The sequence below is a fragment of the Pipra filicauda genome, unplaced genomic scaffold (genome assembly GCF_003945595.2).
Source record: "Pipra filicauda isolate LSUMZ 115617 unplaced genomic scaffold, ASM394559v2 scaffold184_size3518187_pilon, whole genome shotgun sequence".
NCBI classification, from domain to species: domain Eukaryota; kingdom Metazoa; phylum Chordata; class Aves; order Passeriformes; family Pipridae; genus Pipra; species Pipra filicauda.
In genome coordinates, this window is record NW_024104292.1 from 823,951 (window position 1) to 841,093 (window position 17,143).

General features: G+C 36.9%; 1 protein-coding gene and 1 non-coding gene across 7 annotated transcripts in view; both read right to left on the minus strand.

Moving 5' to 3' along the window:
* Positions 1 to 17,143, minus strand: part of CEP295 (centrosomal protein 295) — a 43,232-nt gene that overhangs the window by 9,503 nt on the left and 16,586 nt on the right. For 5 of the 6 annotated variants that reach the window (XM_027735593.2, XM_027735594.2, XM_027735598.2 and 2 more), the window contains 11 exons: positions 16,791 to 17,015; positions 15,458 to 15,582; positions 13,815 to 14,027; positions 12,621 to 12,718; positions 11,413 to 12,499; positions 10,292 to 10,463; positions 9,993 to 10,145; positions 8,636 to 8,857; positions 4,155 to 4,261; positions 2,512 to 2,626; positions 757 to 984 (listed from right to left, as the gene is read on the minus strand). In XM_027735593.2, the coding sequence (XP_027591394.2) occupies positions 757 to 984; positions 2,512 to 2,626; positions 4,155 to 4,261; positions 8,636 to 8,857; positions 9,993 to 10,145; positions 10,292 to 10,463; positions 11,413 to 12,499; positions 12,621 to 12,718; positions 13,815 to 14,027; positions 15,458 to 15,582; positions 16,791 to 17,015 (2,745 nt within the window). The remainder of the gene's footprint in view (positions 1 to 756; positions 985 to 2,511; positions 2,627 to 4,154; positions 4,262 to 8,635; positions 8,858 to 9,992; positions 10,146 to 10,291; positions 10,464 to 11,412; positions 12,500 to 12,620; positions 12,719 to 13,814; positions 14,028 to 15,457; positions 15,583 to 16,790; positions 17,016 to 17,143) is intronic. The other variant, XM_027735597.2, reaches the window with a different exon arrangement.
* LOC113995490 lies at positions 2,875 to 2,958 on the minus strand. Its single transcript, XR_003543411.1, has one exon. It is a non-coding gene; the product is annotated as a small nucleolar RNA U2-19 (small nucleolar RNA).

Genomic DNA, 17,143 nt, shown 5'->3' on the forward strand with positions numbered 1-17,143 from the left:
GACACAGGAAATTTTGGTTGGATACAACAAAAAAATTTAAAAAAAAGAGGAAAAGAACAGTTATTAAAATGTTGCCCAGGGGGGTGTAGAATCTCTGTCCTTGGCAATATTCAGAACTTGCTTGGACAAGGCCTTAAGCAACCTAAGCTGGCTCTGCTATGAGCAGGAAGGAGAAGTTGGGCCACATAAACATAAGTCCTTCTGGTCTACATTAATCTATAATTCTATGATTCCAGGTTTTCAAACATTCCAGGAGGAAGCAATTTGAATTAAAACACTAACATTATCGTCATGATAGCTAACAATGATGTTCTTAATTTTGTTACATTTTTCTAGAGAGCACAGAACCCCCACCAATCTGTTAATCAGTGAGCGTTTCATCAACTGTGTGACCCCATGTGAATAATGAAGTATTATATATTATTTTTCTATCTTCCTGAAGTAAAAGTTGTGCATAAACAAGTAATAAAAATGGCACAGGTAGCAAAAAGCCAAGCCATGGTAGCAGGGGGCTGCACAGAACTGAGAGAGACCTGATCAGACTATCTTGCTTTCCTGCACCAGATGATGCTTCATTAACATATATCTAACAAAGGATGAAGAACATCACAGTATTAAATTCTTGCACACAGAATCCTTATTAACTTTAAAATGTAAGCCGGACATAAATAACAGAGACCAACATGTAACATCGAGTTAACTCCTCATTCTGTACGATGAGAACACAGCACATAAATGCTATAAAATAGCAAATACCTTGGAAACATGTATTGTCCTCTGAGTTCAAGTTCCCAGTATGTTTCCCCAGGACCTGCTGTGTCTGACGTTCTTTATAAAGGTGCATGTCTTCTTCAGACAGCAGAGTTTCAGATACTCCAGCCAAATTCTCTTGCCTCTGTTGCAAGGTAAAAGACAGCGAGGAGCTCAAAGGACGGCTTGTTGTTTCTCTCAAAATTCCACCTTCTGTACCATCAGAAGACAATCCTGAAATAATAAGTTAGATGTTCACAATTTTGCATATAAATCACTTACATGACATCATCTGAAAAGACACTGCTTAATATCCTGAAATATTCATAAAGAATTCTAGGGTTTTGGTTTTTTAATTGTCTCCTGTCAATGCTCCTATAAATCTTACCACGCACTTTCACAAATACAAGTTGATCTAATTAGGTAGCAGCCAGTACAGCTTAGTGCTTTTACAGAATGTAGACTTAGGAAATACTGAAATTATAAAATCAGAAAAGAATTAATACTGTTATTTTATGCTAGCTAGCATAAAATAACCTGCTACTGCATATAAACATGTCAATCCTTCAATGTGATCTTGAATATCTTTATGACACCATGCAAGAGTTTTATTCATGATTAAAGAGAAATTGCTTAATACCAACACAAGAAATCTGAGGGATCAAGGTAACCAAAATCATGTTCCTAGTTACCGCATCAACCCTTCTTTGTTGCACAAAGCTATTAGAAAAGGTCATCACTAAGCACCACTGAGTGTACGGTGAAGACACAGCCAGACTTGAAAAATTTATTCACGCAGCCAAATACCCAAAACTTCTGGTATTTTTCTTCCACAACTAAGAAACAATAGACAAGAAAAGCTACAAGAAAATGATCTTAGAATTTGCTTTCTTACATCAATGAAACACAGATTTGTCAAGTGACTTATGAAGTTTATGTAATATCATTAGGGTTAAAATAAGACACTGAAATCTCAGGCTGTAAAAACTGTAGTCTTCAAATCTGATTTATAAACATAGAATAACTCATATACACACAGGTTGCGTAAGAAATCAGATGTCAGACTTACACAATATTAAGCCTTAAAGTAAATAAATCTACAGGTCACTATCTAATCACTTTCAAGCTCACTTCCATGTCCACAAGTAATAATGTCAGGAGCAACTATATATTTATTATAAAGGAATTATTTTTGATCTTACAACAAGCTAACAAGATCAAGAGGCAGACTGCAAAAAAAAAAAAAAAGGGATAAGATCATGTATTTTTCAGAAAACTATTAAAGGTCAATATGGCATTCAAATGACATTTTCACAAATAAGTGATTAAGAATTACTATAGTGACAAGCAGATACTGGAACAATTCTCTTAACAGCAAGACAGAAGTCATAGCTCTGTAAGAATCCATGATATGTATTGATTAGTAAACTTCTATCAGTGTATCATTTGAAGATCATTTTAAAATAAAAATTGCCACTAGAAAACTGTTAGCATTACAGTTGCTTAATAAAACTCAAAATATCCTTTGCTAAAGCAGATGTATTATCATATTAAATTATAATAAAAGTAAAAAATCATAAGCACTTAACAAAACATTCTGGTTATGCTCAACTCTGTAGGATGCATTAATAAACCTTAAATGAAGTTTGACACTAGCCTATTTCAGAAGAACTTGCAGTGAGTTAGACCCATTCTGCCATAAAACAAATAGAAAACACAATTTTCCTTTTACAAGAACAACAACAAACCCCAAACACTTACCAGGGCCAACAGGGCTTGCATCCAACGTTTCACTAGTTGAAAAGCTCCCAGTGGAAATTGTTGAAGTTAAATCACAGGGTATTCCTTGCATGAAAGCCTCTGAAACTAGTACTTCCTAGGATGACATAACACACCTATTATGAAGTACTCAAATGTCCGGAATTAAAGCTTTAAACCCACACATTTTATTCTGAGCTCAGTTCAAGTGTAGAAGCCTTCATGTTTTGCACAGTCAGGCAAATAAAGATTCATCCTTGCTCAGTACAACACATTCACACCCCATGTCCCAGACACATCACTCCCAACAGCCCCCTCCCCTCAACACACACCCACCCACACCCACACACACACAGTTAAAAAGCCTCTCAGGACGGCATACAAATCATGACACCTGGAAGATTGTTTTATCTTCGGGTGATCAGATTTGGCTATTTCTCATCACAGACCCACTTTAGTAGAATTGTAGATCTCAGAGGAACATATAAGCAAAACATCAAAAACTCAGGAATTTTACAGGTACCTGCAACACTGAGTCTTTTGCATACAAGTTACTGACTTAAAATTTAATTCTATGAAATTACACCAAAAATATACAAAATACCCTAAAACATCATCTTCCTTAATTTTAAGGTAAGCTCTACAAACTCACAAAGCAGAGAACGAGAGTTTTTGCATTTAAAAATTTTGAAGAATTAGATATAAAGTTTTCTGAAATTCTGACTTCAAATGTGCACTAAAAAAATAAAAAAATCTAAGAAACCCTTTTCCTCCATTTTTCATTATATACTACCTTATACAAAATATATTACATTTAAAACATCTACATTTTAACGTACTTCTATATACACATGTAACACATAACATTTTTTAAATACTGCTTTTATTTCCTGACAAAATGACAGGATCTTTGGGTGAGGAAATAGAAGGAGATTGGTGTTGATTTTGGCAAGGCTTTTAACACTCACAATATTCTTTGTTCCCAGTTTGGATGTGGCAACCTGAATGGATAGACAATAACAACTGGATGGATAATCAGGCTCGGAGGTCAGCGATTAAAGGGTTACACTCTACGTGGAGGTGGGGAACAAGTGGAGTACATAAGGCTCTGTCCTAGGACCTGTCCCCTGTAACACCCTTGGCAGTGACCCAGAGGAGATGACACGATACTTTAATCAGGTCTCCAGATACGCTAAGGTGGGAGGACCAAGTCATACACTGAACAGCAGGGTTGGCATCTAGAACCACCTTGTGAGGTTGGACCTACAGGAATAGTGTGAAACTCAGCAAGGGCAAATGCAAAGTCCAGCACCTGGAAGGAAGAAGCTCATGCACCAGTCCCAGCTGGGGTCTATCTAAGGAGCAGCCTTGTGAAAAAGGGCCCAGGAGCCTCATCAGACAGCAAGCTGAGCGTAAGCCCACGGTGCGCCGACAGCAGAGGGGCAACAGACAGCATCTTGTGCTGTATGAGCAGGAACAGAGCCAGCAGATCCATCCCAGTAGTTACCCTTCTTTACTTGGTGTTTGTTATGCTGCTGCACCTAGAACACTGCACCTAATCTTATCCCCCCCCAATATGAGAAAGAAAGATTACAACACAAAATAAAGAGTGGGTTATGTTATATGATTACATTGATATGACCAACCGTATTATCAAGTGTGAATGATGGTCCAGAATATGTTTTAACTCCCTCTCCAACTTCAGCAGCAAGCACTGGTGAATCTTGAGACACTTGAGAATCCTGGGACTGGGCTGAACACAAACGTAACAAAAGCAACAAGGAACAAGAAGAGCTTTTGAGTTCATAGTGAGCAATGTTTTGTGGCACACCAGAGGGCAGTAACACTCCACTGCTGCTTGTCTCACCCTTTGGGCCATCATTAACCACTTTCTTCTCACCTACAACACATTTTTTGCTCCACTGTACCACCAATTTGAGCAGAAATCTGTAGTTCTCCTTGACGAGCCTTCCTAAAATTTCTAACTACTTGGACTGCTCTCTGAAGAGCAGGCAAGAAGAGCTCAAAATTTATGCTCTGGCTTTGCAGAATGAAACGTGGCTTTGCTACTGTTACTGCAATCATTTCATTAAGGTGGGGGGAATCTTTTACAATATACTATTTCAGTGATTACAAAGAAAAGCAGACATTCCAAGTAGATCAGTGAAATCAGAAATACTGAATTACTGAAGTACAGCATGACTATTAACAACGGAACTGAATCACCTTTGCCATAATACTCTTACACATAAAAATAAATAATATGAGTATCTGTGCAAAAAAAGCACCACAGCAGCACCCAAAAAATGCAATTTCTGCATTCAGTGCTGACAAGCACCTTTAAAGTCTGATAACTCTATGACTGTAGATGAATTGTCACAAACAACTCTAAAATATGTACTCTTATTTCCAGAAAGAATTTTCAAGAAAGAAGTGCTAAGTGTGAAACTGAAATGAAACTGAAGTGTTTTCTCCCAACTCTAAGAGGGCTGTTAGCGACAGAGACATGAAGATAATCACATCTGGAACACCACTCACAGGAACCATTAAGGATGAATAATGAGAGACCAACATATTGATATGTAATGAAGGAGAACTGTGAAAGAGATGTATGTATCAAATCTAGTCACTAGTTTCAGGCTCACTTACTAAGGAAATTAGGCTTATGCCATCAAACTGTCCATTTCATCTGCTGGGTTACTCTGTAATTCCCAATTACAATTTGGATTCTATCAGCCAGTTCTAACCAAACTGGATTGGAAAGAATATCAAATGTCCAAAGTTCCCAAAACTCATTTTATCATGCATTAGGGGCATAGTACAAGAGAGCAGTTTGGATCTTAGTCTCACTGGTGTCACTTAGGACAACATCACTTTAGCAGTTACCTGCCCTCTCTGGCTGCAACCAGCTGATTATTTTGTGGAGCACTTGTAACCACTCAGTACTGAGCACAGGGATTCATCCTTCCCTAACCACAGAAGTACAGAATCACAGAATGCTAAGGGGCTGGAAGGGACCTTGAAGAGCATCTAGTTTCAAATCCCCCTGCCATGAGCAGGGACACCTCCCACCAGACCAGGCTGCTCAAAGCCCCATCCAACCTGGTCTTGAACACTTCCAGGGATGGGGCATCCACAACTCTTCCGGAAAACCTGTTCTAATGTCTCACCATCCTCACAGTAAAGTCCTTAAGACATTTTACAATTCAAACATATCTGCATCTAAATTTTGGAGGGTTGAAGTTATCTTTCTTCCTGGAAGACAGAAATAGAGCTAATTATAAAAGTTTCTTTAAAAAATGCCTGTTACTCAAGGACAATCTCATATCAAAGAAAAGTCACCTGTGCTGATAAAGCATCCAAAAAGATTTACCAAGTTTACCTTTTTATTTTCAGTGTTTGTTTTGAAAAAACATGTGAGCAGTGATAGGATTTGTGCACATCTATTGGTTCTGTAACCATGAAAGCAGTGCAACTTCTAAGTTGTAGAGCCTTACATTATGTGGTCAAAGGTAGAAACCACCAAGAATGCAACTTCAAAGAATAAGGTCAAAGATCACACACACAAAGCACTCATTTGCTCTCACTTTTAGAGACACAATTACACCTTGAAAACATGGGAAAACTGCAAACACGTCCTGGTTAGAATCAAGTAGCAAAAAAATGTTCAAAAAAACAAATAAAAAATAATCAAAGTTACTATCATAAACAACAACCTAAAATGCACCTTAAATTCTTCCTTCAGAAACTTTATATTTAAAGCACAAGGGACTGTAGATTTTCTTGCTGAAATACCACAACAGTTATTGAAAGTATCACAGGGAGCCTCACAGCCTACAATTATAAAGATATTACTGGCAGTTTGGTTGTTGAACTGCTCAAGAGAACAATCCTCTTACACAAAATCACAGAAAGCTTTGGGGTTTTTCTCTTTAAATACAGACGTTCAAATAAAGTTTCCTAATCCTCTTACATAAACTATTGCACTGGTCATATAATACTCTCAATGTAAAAAGACACTACACCAAGATATTTTATATTAATTCAAAAACAGCGGCTCTAGCAATGCTTCTACAACTTACTCAGAAAAATACAAGCCTTTTCTTCAAATATTGTTAAAGGACAAAATTCTTCAGTAATAATTTAAGTTTAAATATAGATATACTTCAAAAGGACTATTCTGAGAAACAAAAAAAGCAGCTGAAAGAAAATGAGCTTCGATGGAATTGGAAATGATGTCTCAACACAAACTAAATGAACAGCTAAAGATTAGAGGCAGTGGTGAAATTTCTAGCAAAACCAGATATGTACTACACAGCTGTACTGCTTGTAACGCTGTGCATATAAATGCTGCCAAGTTTCTGAAAACTCCTCTGCAGCTCTAGTAATGTATTAATTCATTTTAAATGGATACTGAAAACTGTCCTGGACCATGCAACACTGTCACCTTGTACTCAGTTTCAAATTCCTTTAGTCAGGGTTTTACAAATTTTGTCTAACAGTTCCCAGCAAGTCAGGTATAGTATTTTTCAATTAAACAAACTGCATTTCAATATGCAGTAAACTTGAAGAGAAGCAAGTTGCATTTGAAGAAGCATTGCAATCGAAAGTACTGGAGCCTTTGAGTTAAAAGACTGGAGAGACAAACTAGATTTGTATAGACAGGGAAAAAACAGTAGGAAATAAAAACCTTGACATCTACTTGTTAGTCCAATCTCTTGACAAACTTAGTAGCCTGTTTTCTTTGTTTCCCTAAGACTAGCCATCTTTGTCCCTTTATAAAGCCAATCAAGTTACCCATAACATGTTTAGTAGGTTTAAACATCCCCGTAACAAAATTATTTTGAACATTCCCAAACCACTTTAACAAAAGTTTTCTTGATAACTGAACAAACTGTTTTATTTCATGGAATCAGACTTTGTCACAGCTGGACACAGCCTATCCTCAAAGGTGTGATGTCCAATAAGAGCTCTTAATGAACAAATGGACAAGAACAGAGTTGAAGTAATCCTTACATTATTGCAGTATTTTTCCTTTTGACATACTCAGTGGAACATGTAAAAAGTGTATAGTGACTACTAGAAAAGCCAAGGCAGAATTAATTTGTCTGGAATTCAGGCAGATCAGACCCTTGAAAATTCCAAGTGTCTGGCTCAACTCCAGCACTGTGCTACTTTCACAAGCTGACAGTCAACACTAATGCATTGTAAGTTGGTAGACAGAACTTCCTAATAAAACAAGAATTGCATATATAAAATAATTACCTCTCACTAAGCAGGGCGATAGGACACGAGGAAATGGAATGAAGCTGCATCAGGGCATTCAGACTGGACATTAGGAAAAGGTTTTTCATTCAGAGGGTAGCCAGTCACTAGCACAGGTTCCCCAGGGAACTGATCCCAGCACTAAGCCCAACAGAGTTCAAGGAGCAGTGGGACAATACTCTTAATCACATGGTTTAGTTTTAGGTAATCCTGTGAGGAGCAGGGAATTGGACTCGATGATCCTTATGGGTCCCTCTCAACTTGAGATATTCTACAATTCTCAATTTTCATGTCTGTCACACCTAATAGATTATTCTTTCAAAGTTGTTTTTTGAGCTTGATGACGACCTCAGTCTTCTATTTTTTGTCTCAACTGTATTTTTAAGTAATTTCTTATATGCACTAATCTTTCAGTGGACATCTACATCATCACGTTAGCACTCCAGAGTTCTTTTTAAGCTTTAATTTCCTTTTTGTCAATACAGGGAATCACTGGGTACTGAATCAGAAACACCAGTGGTCTGTGTGGTCTGCTCCCACCTGCTAACCTTTACAGACAATTCTACAAGTTGAAGATAAAAAGCACATGCCTTGGATAAGAAACTGTTGACTAGCAATGAACAGTACTGCAGTGTAGACTTGTTACTAGAATGGTAAAAAGTAAATAGTAAAAAAAGATAAAAAACTCATTCACTCTGAGACGTGCTTATTGAAACATCCTTTTTTACACTTAAAATTCAACAGCATTTAAATAGCACTGCATGTCCTTCAAGTCAGGTCATATTCTACAAATAAACAGCAATAAAATCAGCACTGCTGAAAGGAATTCATGTAATCCCTTGAAGGAAGAGGATTTCCTCACCTGAATCATATGAAGTTTCAGCTGCCATCATCAGCAACTCTTGTAATAATCTCCCTGATGGTTTAGTTTGCCTTGGACTTCCATTAGAGGTTTGTTCCTCATAGTTTGTTATGCTCAAGGGTAACCTGCCCTCGCAAAAAGTGGGACTGTAGCACTTCACATAAGCAAATTCCCCAATGGTTGAAACAGGGGAAGGTTCTCCACCAGCATAATCTGCTTTATCTGGATTTAAAATATTTGTAATCAGTTTAGGTATAGAAAGGAAGTGTTTTGCACTTAATGAGGAACATTAAGATGCACATTCTACGCTACAGAAACAACCAGCTGAATTTGTACGGTCTCCATTTTAACTAAATTAGCCCCAGCAGGTCAGTAAACACTTTTGCATCACAGTCTAAGAATTATACAGGCTGAAAGATTATACAGGTCATACACTTATCAAAAAATAATTTCTAGCTCTTCCAAATTATTTCTTCCAAAAAAATTCAAACAAATTTTTCCACACAGCAAATCCACCAAAACTTTCAGTAATTTCTCCAAATCTAGAGGTATTAGAACTTCTCTGCTCTGGTTTAAAGATTTCTTTTCTCCCCAGCCCGGACCACACAACAGCCCTTTTCTGGCCACCCAATCCAATAAAAATCCCATCTTTTTACTACCTATCATAACTAATGGTTGGATAATATAGGAATTTACCACCTGTGGATTGTGATAATGGGATTATACTGCTAAGTGTAAGTTACTAAACCAAGAGCTTTTAAGAAAATAAATATATTCTTCAATCAAAACCTTCACCAACAAAACTTGCTGTCTAATCAAGATACCAAATTGGTCCAACAAGAAATAAATGTTTACATTTAGAAAACATCAGTTTGTTAATTAATGTTCCTTATGAAGAATTACAAAGACTGCATACAGACTGTAACAAATATATTTATAAAATGATAATTGCTTGTGTAGTTGCTCTCCAAATTTTTTATAGTGTTTTGTAATAAAAAAAACCCCAAACACACGCACACACAAAAAACCCCCAAAAACAACCAACCGACTAACCAAAAAAAACCCCAAAACAACAATAACAACAACAACAACAAAACAAAAAAAACCAAACCAAAACAAAAAAAAAAACCCAAAAAACAAAAAAGATGGTCTAAAAATTTCTGTAGAAACTTGATACTAAACTCCTTATTTGAAAAACTTCACAGTCACTTTCCTGGTATGCTCAAAAGCCAAACCTTTAAACATTATCCACCAACTTCAGCTATTATTTCATAATCAATCATCTCACAGATTCTTCAGGAAAGATTAAATTCCTCCAATCTACTTCTTGTAGATTATTACATATTTTATATATTACCTGCAAAAGAAAGGTTGCAACTCTTTGGTGTGTCTATCTCTGGTATAATACTAAGTTCATGTTGTTCCAAACCAAGCCCTAACTTGACTCTTGTCACAGGTGGTTTGGAAGATCTCCATTTCTGTTCTCTACAGAGAATTTTCTCAGATTTTTCTGTAAAACAAAGTTTTGTATGTTGCAATTAGATAGATAGATAGATAGGATAGATAGATATAAAATTAACTTGGGCAAATTGAAGAAAACTCCATCTGAGCTGTAAAGCAATAAAAATTGTAACAGGATATAACATACAGCCTTACCGGTTTGCTCAACTGGACCAATGCACTGCGAAATCATTTCACTTCCATGAAATTTACTCCTGCTGCAGTTTTCTTGCTGGTAGTTTTCTGAGACTTTGAAAAAGTCAGTTCTATTAATCCAGTCAGGTTTTTGTGCCTCTGTGATTTCTTCATTTGAGCATATATGTCTCACCTTAGAAGGGCAGGAGGCAAATGTATGTAAGATTATATTTATATTCATTTATCAAACAAGAACTTTCTTGTGTGTGTATTCCATGCAGAATAAAATTGAACATGTTGAGAAAGTAGTTCAAGTATGCAAGATACCAGACAGATTTGCTTAGCTCACAGAAACATTTGAATGTATAGGTATTTTACTTAGCTCTACAAACCTAATGTGCTAAAGCACAATTATTTACATTTTCAAGACCTTTGTTAGGTTAGATCAGAATACTCAGCATTTTTAATAGGAACAATTTCTGAAAAGTCTGCTTTTAGTTTTTCAGCTCCTAAATTCATGAATTTTAGCTGCTAGGAGACTGAAAAATCAAAAGACAGGAAGTACAGGGAACAATTATTTTCCTAAAATACCTTCTGCTTAAAAAAAAACAACACAGGGGGAGGCAAAAGGAGGCTTTCTAGAAGCTCAAAAATAAACTTCGATTTTTCTTCAGTTACTGAGAAAAAGCAAAGTCAAGACTGCAGCTGCCAAACCAATTTCCTAGCGAGTACACACAAAGACAAGCTTTAAAAATAATTTATTCAAGATGCTTATGATATCCTTTCAGGTATTGCTTAAGTATTTTTAATACAAGAGCTGCTTTTCACACAGAGCTGCATTTATAGAGATGAAGACTGTACCTGCAGATATTTCGGACAATCTAACAATTTCAACAGGCGTTATGTTCAGAGACCAAGCACAGGCATTCATAGTATTTGTCAGACTGAACAAAACTGTGCTCTTGGGGCTTACAGAGAAGAACTACTGATTACAAATCACAAGTCCTAATTAAAATTTTGATTATGGTAAATCACCTAAAACTATCAAGACTCCATGGGATACTTTGCTAATTGCTAGCATTCACGCCTAAGCTTGATCACCTACTGGATGATTCCCCATGCAAAGCATTTATAAAGTTTACCTGCTTGTTCAAAAATTCTTTCAAAGCCTCTTGCTGTCTCTGCATCTGTTCCTTCAATTTATCTTGCTTCTGTAAAAGTACTTGTTCTTGCATTTTCTGTCTGGAAAGAAGAGCTTCTCTTTGTGCATCTAGCTTCTCTTGCAAGTCTTTCAAATACTTTTGCTGAGCTTGGATGCTTTCTGATGAGGCCAACACTCTGTCCCTTAAATTCAGTATACTAGAGTAATTTAACAAAGATGCATCTCCCGATTTTGATATCAAGAATTCCTCAACACTCTGGGCTTTAGATTCTTCATGCGCTAAAGTCATGGGCTGAGAAAGACTGAAGGGTTTTTCAGGGCTTGTTTTGCTGGTGCTCTCTACAGATCCCTGCTGATAGGCCAAAGAATCAACTGAGGCTGTCTGAACTATACAAGACCCCTTTGTTGCTGGTATGAGGGGTATCTTAAGTGGAGGCTCTTCTCCAGCTTCTATCTCTGTTTGATGATAAGGTATCTTCTGAGAAGACTCTTTTAAGTGTACTGTTTCTGGAGACTCCAAGGAACCTTCTGCAGGCAACAAAAATCTAACGTGTTGTTGTCGGTGTGCTTCTAGTTGTGTTCTGATTGCACTGACATCTTTTGTGACTGACCCTGGAGGCAACTGGAACTGAGATGGTTCTGTGATGTGATTACTGGAGGTTTTGAACATTCCCACTTGTTCCTGTGAAGGACAGTAACACGGCAAGTGAAACTCTCTGTGCTTCAATTTTGATGCTTCTGGAAACTGCACAGGTTTGCCAGGACAAATATTATGTGTTTGCTCTTCTTGTTTCCGTGAAGATGGTTTTTCCAACACATGCAATGTTCCTGAAAGTGCTGGTAATGACCGCGCATATTCTTGGGCATTAACTTGTTCCAATGCCTGGTACTGTGTTGGCGGCACTCTTTGCCTCTGTAGGAGTGGTTCTGAGACAGGCTTTAAATTAATTGATTTTGTTTCCATTGAGCTTGAAGGTGTTGCAGAAGGAGACAAGTATCTGTGCTTCAGTGTATTCTGATACTCCTGTAGCTGCTTTCTAGCTGCTTCAATAGTCTGTTTGTGCAGCCTCAATAGAAAGACAACATGAATCTTTTCAGAGTGATGTAAAAAGAAACATCAATTTCAATAATTAAAGAAATTCAAATTACTTTGAAACAGGCTTACATTTCATAATGGCATTTATTTACCTATTTTGCTGTAGGAGACGTTGTTGAAAGTCACGAACCATCTGTAAACGGCTGTCTTCTCTAGGACTCCTAATTTCTGATACAGTAGTATTTCCAGTCTAATCAAAATAAAGTAATTATAATTTTAATTTAATTTTGCACATACACAACTAACTCACAGAAGTCTATTACAGGAACAACCTTAAGCTGTATGTTCTTTCTCCTAAGTTTACAGAAGCCACTCTGTATCACCACTTGAAATCAGTGAGATTTCAGCCTGAGGCAATGAAACTAAAGGAGTTCCTGGAACAGATGGCTTACAGCTACAGTCTCTCTTGGCAAGTCGAGCATACACCATCAAAGCCAATGGTGCTCGCAGCAACTTAGCTCAGAGATAAATGTATCCAGCAAACTCAGGGAGCAACAATCCAATAGAGCTGCACTGCCAAGACAATCAGGTTCTCAGAGGAGAACAGGTTGTGCAAATGATTCAAGCTTTTCTATTAAAAAAATCACCTTCCTTCAACATCCTCCATAAATTCCTCTCCTATAAGTATCTGCTTGAGATTTAGATAGACAAAAACATACAGATAGATTTTTTTAGTCCTTTTCTTTCATTACTATTTCTTTTTTCCTTCTTGAAAAAGATTATGACTACATGCATAATTATTATGTGACTCTATTTATATTGTACTAATAGGTATTTTAAACACATAGGCTGCCCCTGGGACTATGCATAGGTAATACAGTAGTCAAAGTCACAGAATCATAGAATATCCTGAGTGCAAGGGACCCACAAGGTCAGCAAAGTTCAACTTGTGGCTCTGCACAGGATAGATAGCCCCAAGAGTCACACCATGCGCCTGAGAGCATTGTCCAAACGCTTCTTAACTCTGTCAGACTTGATGCTTTGAGCACTTCCCTGGGGAGCCTGTTCCAGTGCCCAACCACCCTCTGGGTGAAGACCATTTTTCATACTATATAACCTAAACCTCCCCTGACACAGATTCATGCCACTCCCTCAGATCCAGTGATACCATGTGAAATACAAGCCTCTAGGTTAGAAAAAGAAGCTTCAATATGTACAAATTTCTGTTACAGCCTAAGAAATAAAAACTCTCTTAGTTGATATAATTTAAAATTGGCAAATAGCATTCTTGATTTTTATTATAATAATAATTAAAAACCTACAAACAATTTTCTACAACTCTTTACCTTATGCTCCACTTGGTTTTGCTGATCTGTAGAAGGAAGACTGTGGCTTTGTACCAGCTGACCTTGCTCTTCCTCTTCTTTTTTTTTCCTAGCCTCCTCCAAGCAGGATTGCATTTGGATCTTCAGAAAATCAGCCTCCAGGCGTGCTTTCTCTTCTTCGATTTGTTTAAGCAAGGCCAGCTGCTCCTGTTTCTGTTGCTCTATTTTCTCATGCTATTGAAAAGAAAAACGAGGGTGAATCTCTAGAACAGAATGACAAAGAAATCAGACCCCTCATACACATCATCACGCACAACTTTATTCCAAATTACAACAGAAATCCTATTGCTTGTGAAAGGCATTTCCAAATTGCAAGAGGCCTTTAAAAGTAGTTCCGAAGTTTACAAGAATGATTTTATTTTACTGGCTCAATATTTTTAACAGTCCCTGAATCCTCAAATTAACAGAATGGATAAAATCAGGATCTAACCATTCAAGAAACATTATGATTTTCCAGAGACTACAAAAGAAGTCCTTTTCTTAAATTGACTTCAGAAATCTATTTTGCATTGTACAGAGCTTTTCATCACATTTAAGTGTGTTAATTCAAGCCTTACAAGACTTCTGAAATAGCTTTGAGAGCACTCATAAACCTCTGAAGTAGTTTGTTTATTTTGAATATTGTTTATTCTCGTTCCATGTACCTATCAGCTACAATTCACTTAGATCCACGCAGAGCAACAGTATATATGCTTTTAGAGTGGAAGCAAAGAAAAATTTCAAAGCACTGGCAAAGATGAAACGGACAACAGCCTTTAATGAGCCAGTTTGAACAGGGACATCAGGAAGAGGAATGTGGGAAAAAGCTGGACCTGAGAACAGTTAATGTGGACACACTAAGACACCTGATCAGGTGTAAAGGGGGAGCAAATGAATGTTAAAGAAAGTAGCCACAGTTTCATAGAGGATTTGCGGTTGTGTTTTTTTTCCAAAATATTACTATTTTGTCAAATTTTCATTTCCTTTACTTCTGAACTTAAAACTCTACAATTTAACTCTGCACTAAGACCTAAATTTCAACTTTTAATTGATAAACTACCATATAGTGGCTGGTAGGTCTCTAGGGGTACAACAAAAATGAAAATATGATACATATAATGAAATAGTACCCGAAGTTATTATTTTCTAAATATAATAAATGTATCGTTTCCAGAGACACAAAAAGCTTTCTGCGTTTGTCTCCTAGTTAATTTTTAAAAAAATGACTCAAGGTTTGTATGTTTTTCCTGCTAGTATAAACACAATCCCTTAGACTTTCCTCCAGTATTACACAGAGTTAGTAAAGTTTTCAGTTGTGTATTGTTGACTATATCCTCCCTTTATAAAGCAAAGGTATTAATGTACAATTGGGATTCTCATTTAAGCACAAGGTTACATATCTTGCCTATAGGACTTGCTAGATTTTAAGAAACTGGGGTTTTCCACTCTATTCTAAATTCCAGCTACAGCTTCATAATTTTTAAAAAGTATAGCAAAAGTTACAGTAAAATTTTAACTGTTAAAAGCACCTATCACTGCTGTATAACCTGAAGCATTTGAAAGTCTTCTGTAAATCATGTTTTTTACACTGTAGCTGAGATAGTAATAGGTACAGACACACTTACCCACTTCTGTCTCTCCTCTTCCATCCTAATTTTAGCTGCCTCTTCCATTCTGATTTTAGCTGCTTGTTCTTGAGGATGGGTTAGAACCGAATTTTCATCTGCAACTATATTTTCCAACGTAGAGTCTAAAATACACGTTATTTAACTGTAATGGCAGTCAGAAAGAGCCTTGGATCTTCTTTACATTTTGCTTCACAGTTACCCAATATCTCTAAACAAAATGCTTAAGCTGCTCTTAAAAATATCTCCATCCCACTACTCTGCCTGTCTCCATAAGTTAGAAAATCAAGTTTTTATATTATTTAAGTCTTTAATGGCCCTTTATCACGTGTCTTTCTTGAATATACAGTAATGGCCCATCTACAGTGGGACTGAAGATGACTTCTAACAGATTACTTGGGAGCCCAGGTAGCAAGATCATCCTCAAGAATCAAAAGCCACACATTAACCTCTTAGAACAGAGAGGGTCTAAAACTGGCATTCTCAGGGCAAATTATCTAACATTTGGCTATCGCACAAAAAGCAAGTCTTAATCCTGTATTATTCACTTCAAATAGCAGCACACTTTCCCCCAAGGCATGTTTTCACTCATGCTGGACCCTCCAACCCCCAGGTGTTATGCTGGCATATCCACGTACATGATTGAACTAAATTTCTCTAGAGTGTTTTACAAAACAAGCACCCTACAAGAGCAAAAAGACAAAAAAAACTTGCCACAACTTGATCACTTCAGAAATCCCACATGGCATACAAGATCACCAACCTCTGCACTAGCCTAACCAGAAGAGCACAAAGGATAAAAATGGGAAGTAACTCCAAGATGATTTGGCTGCCAAACAAATTGGACTGTCTAATTACTATGAATTCCAATTTTACAAAAAGCCATTTCAGAATGGTGCCTAGAAGCAGAAAAAACCCACACACATCAGCTCATGCTTATCTTGTGCAGTTCTAGCTGTGACTCTCTCCAAAGAATCTGGCTTTTTTAGTTCAACAGGTATAGAACTTCAATGCCCCGTTTTGCACTTAGAATCCTATTCCTGGAGGCAAGCACCTATTAAAGCAGGGCAACACCAAGTGTGACAACAATTTGGGTGAGACTTAAAAGACAGAAAGGTATTTTGGACATTTGTTCTCCACAAGGTCTTAAAGTTGGCAAGTTGGACATAAGACCAAAAACCAAAACCTCTCCTATTTGTGGTTTCAACAAATCCACAATGCTTTGTGGGCACAGATAAGAAAACTGTACTTTCAGTCAACATGCCAAAACACTAACACTGAAAGTTCATTAAACAGTTTTGTCATAGTCCCCCCTTAAGTATGTACTACATACCTTTGGCTTTACATACTGTGTTTTTCTGCTGCTCACTGTCAAGTTCTAAATCACATAATGGTCTCTCTTCGCTAGCAATTGTGCCTGATTCAATAGTCTCAAATTCACTCTGACTCTCTTTCTCACATTTTGATGTCCACTCTTCTTTTTGGCTTCTAATCTTTTTCAGCAATTTCTTTAAAGCACGTTTTGACCAAGGTTGGCAAGTTTTTGCCTCTTCTTGATCTATAAAGAAAATATACTATTAAGAGTTTTAGGTCATGAATATTTTCATAAAAAAACAAACTTTTTTCTATTGCTTACACAGTGGGACAAATAGTTCACGTATATTTTTAAAAGCTTAACAATGTTTT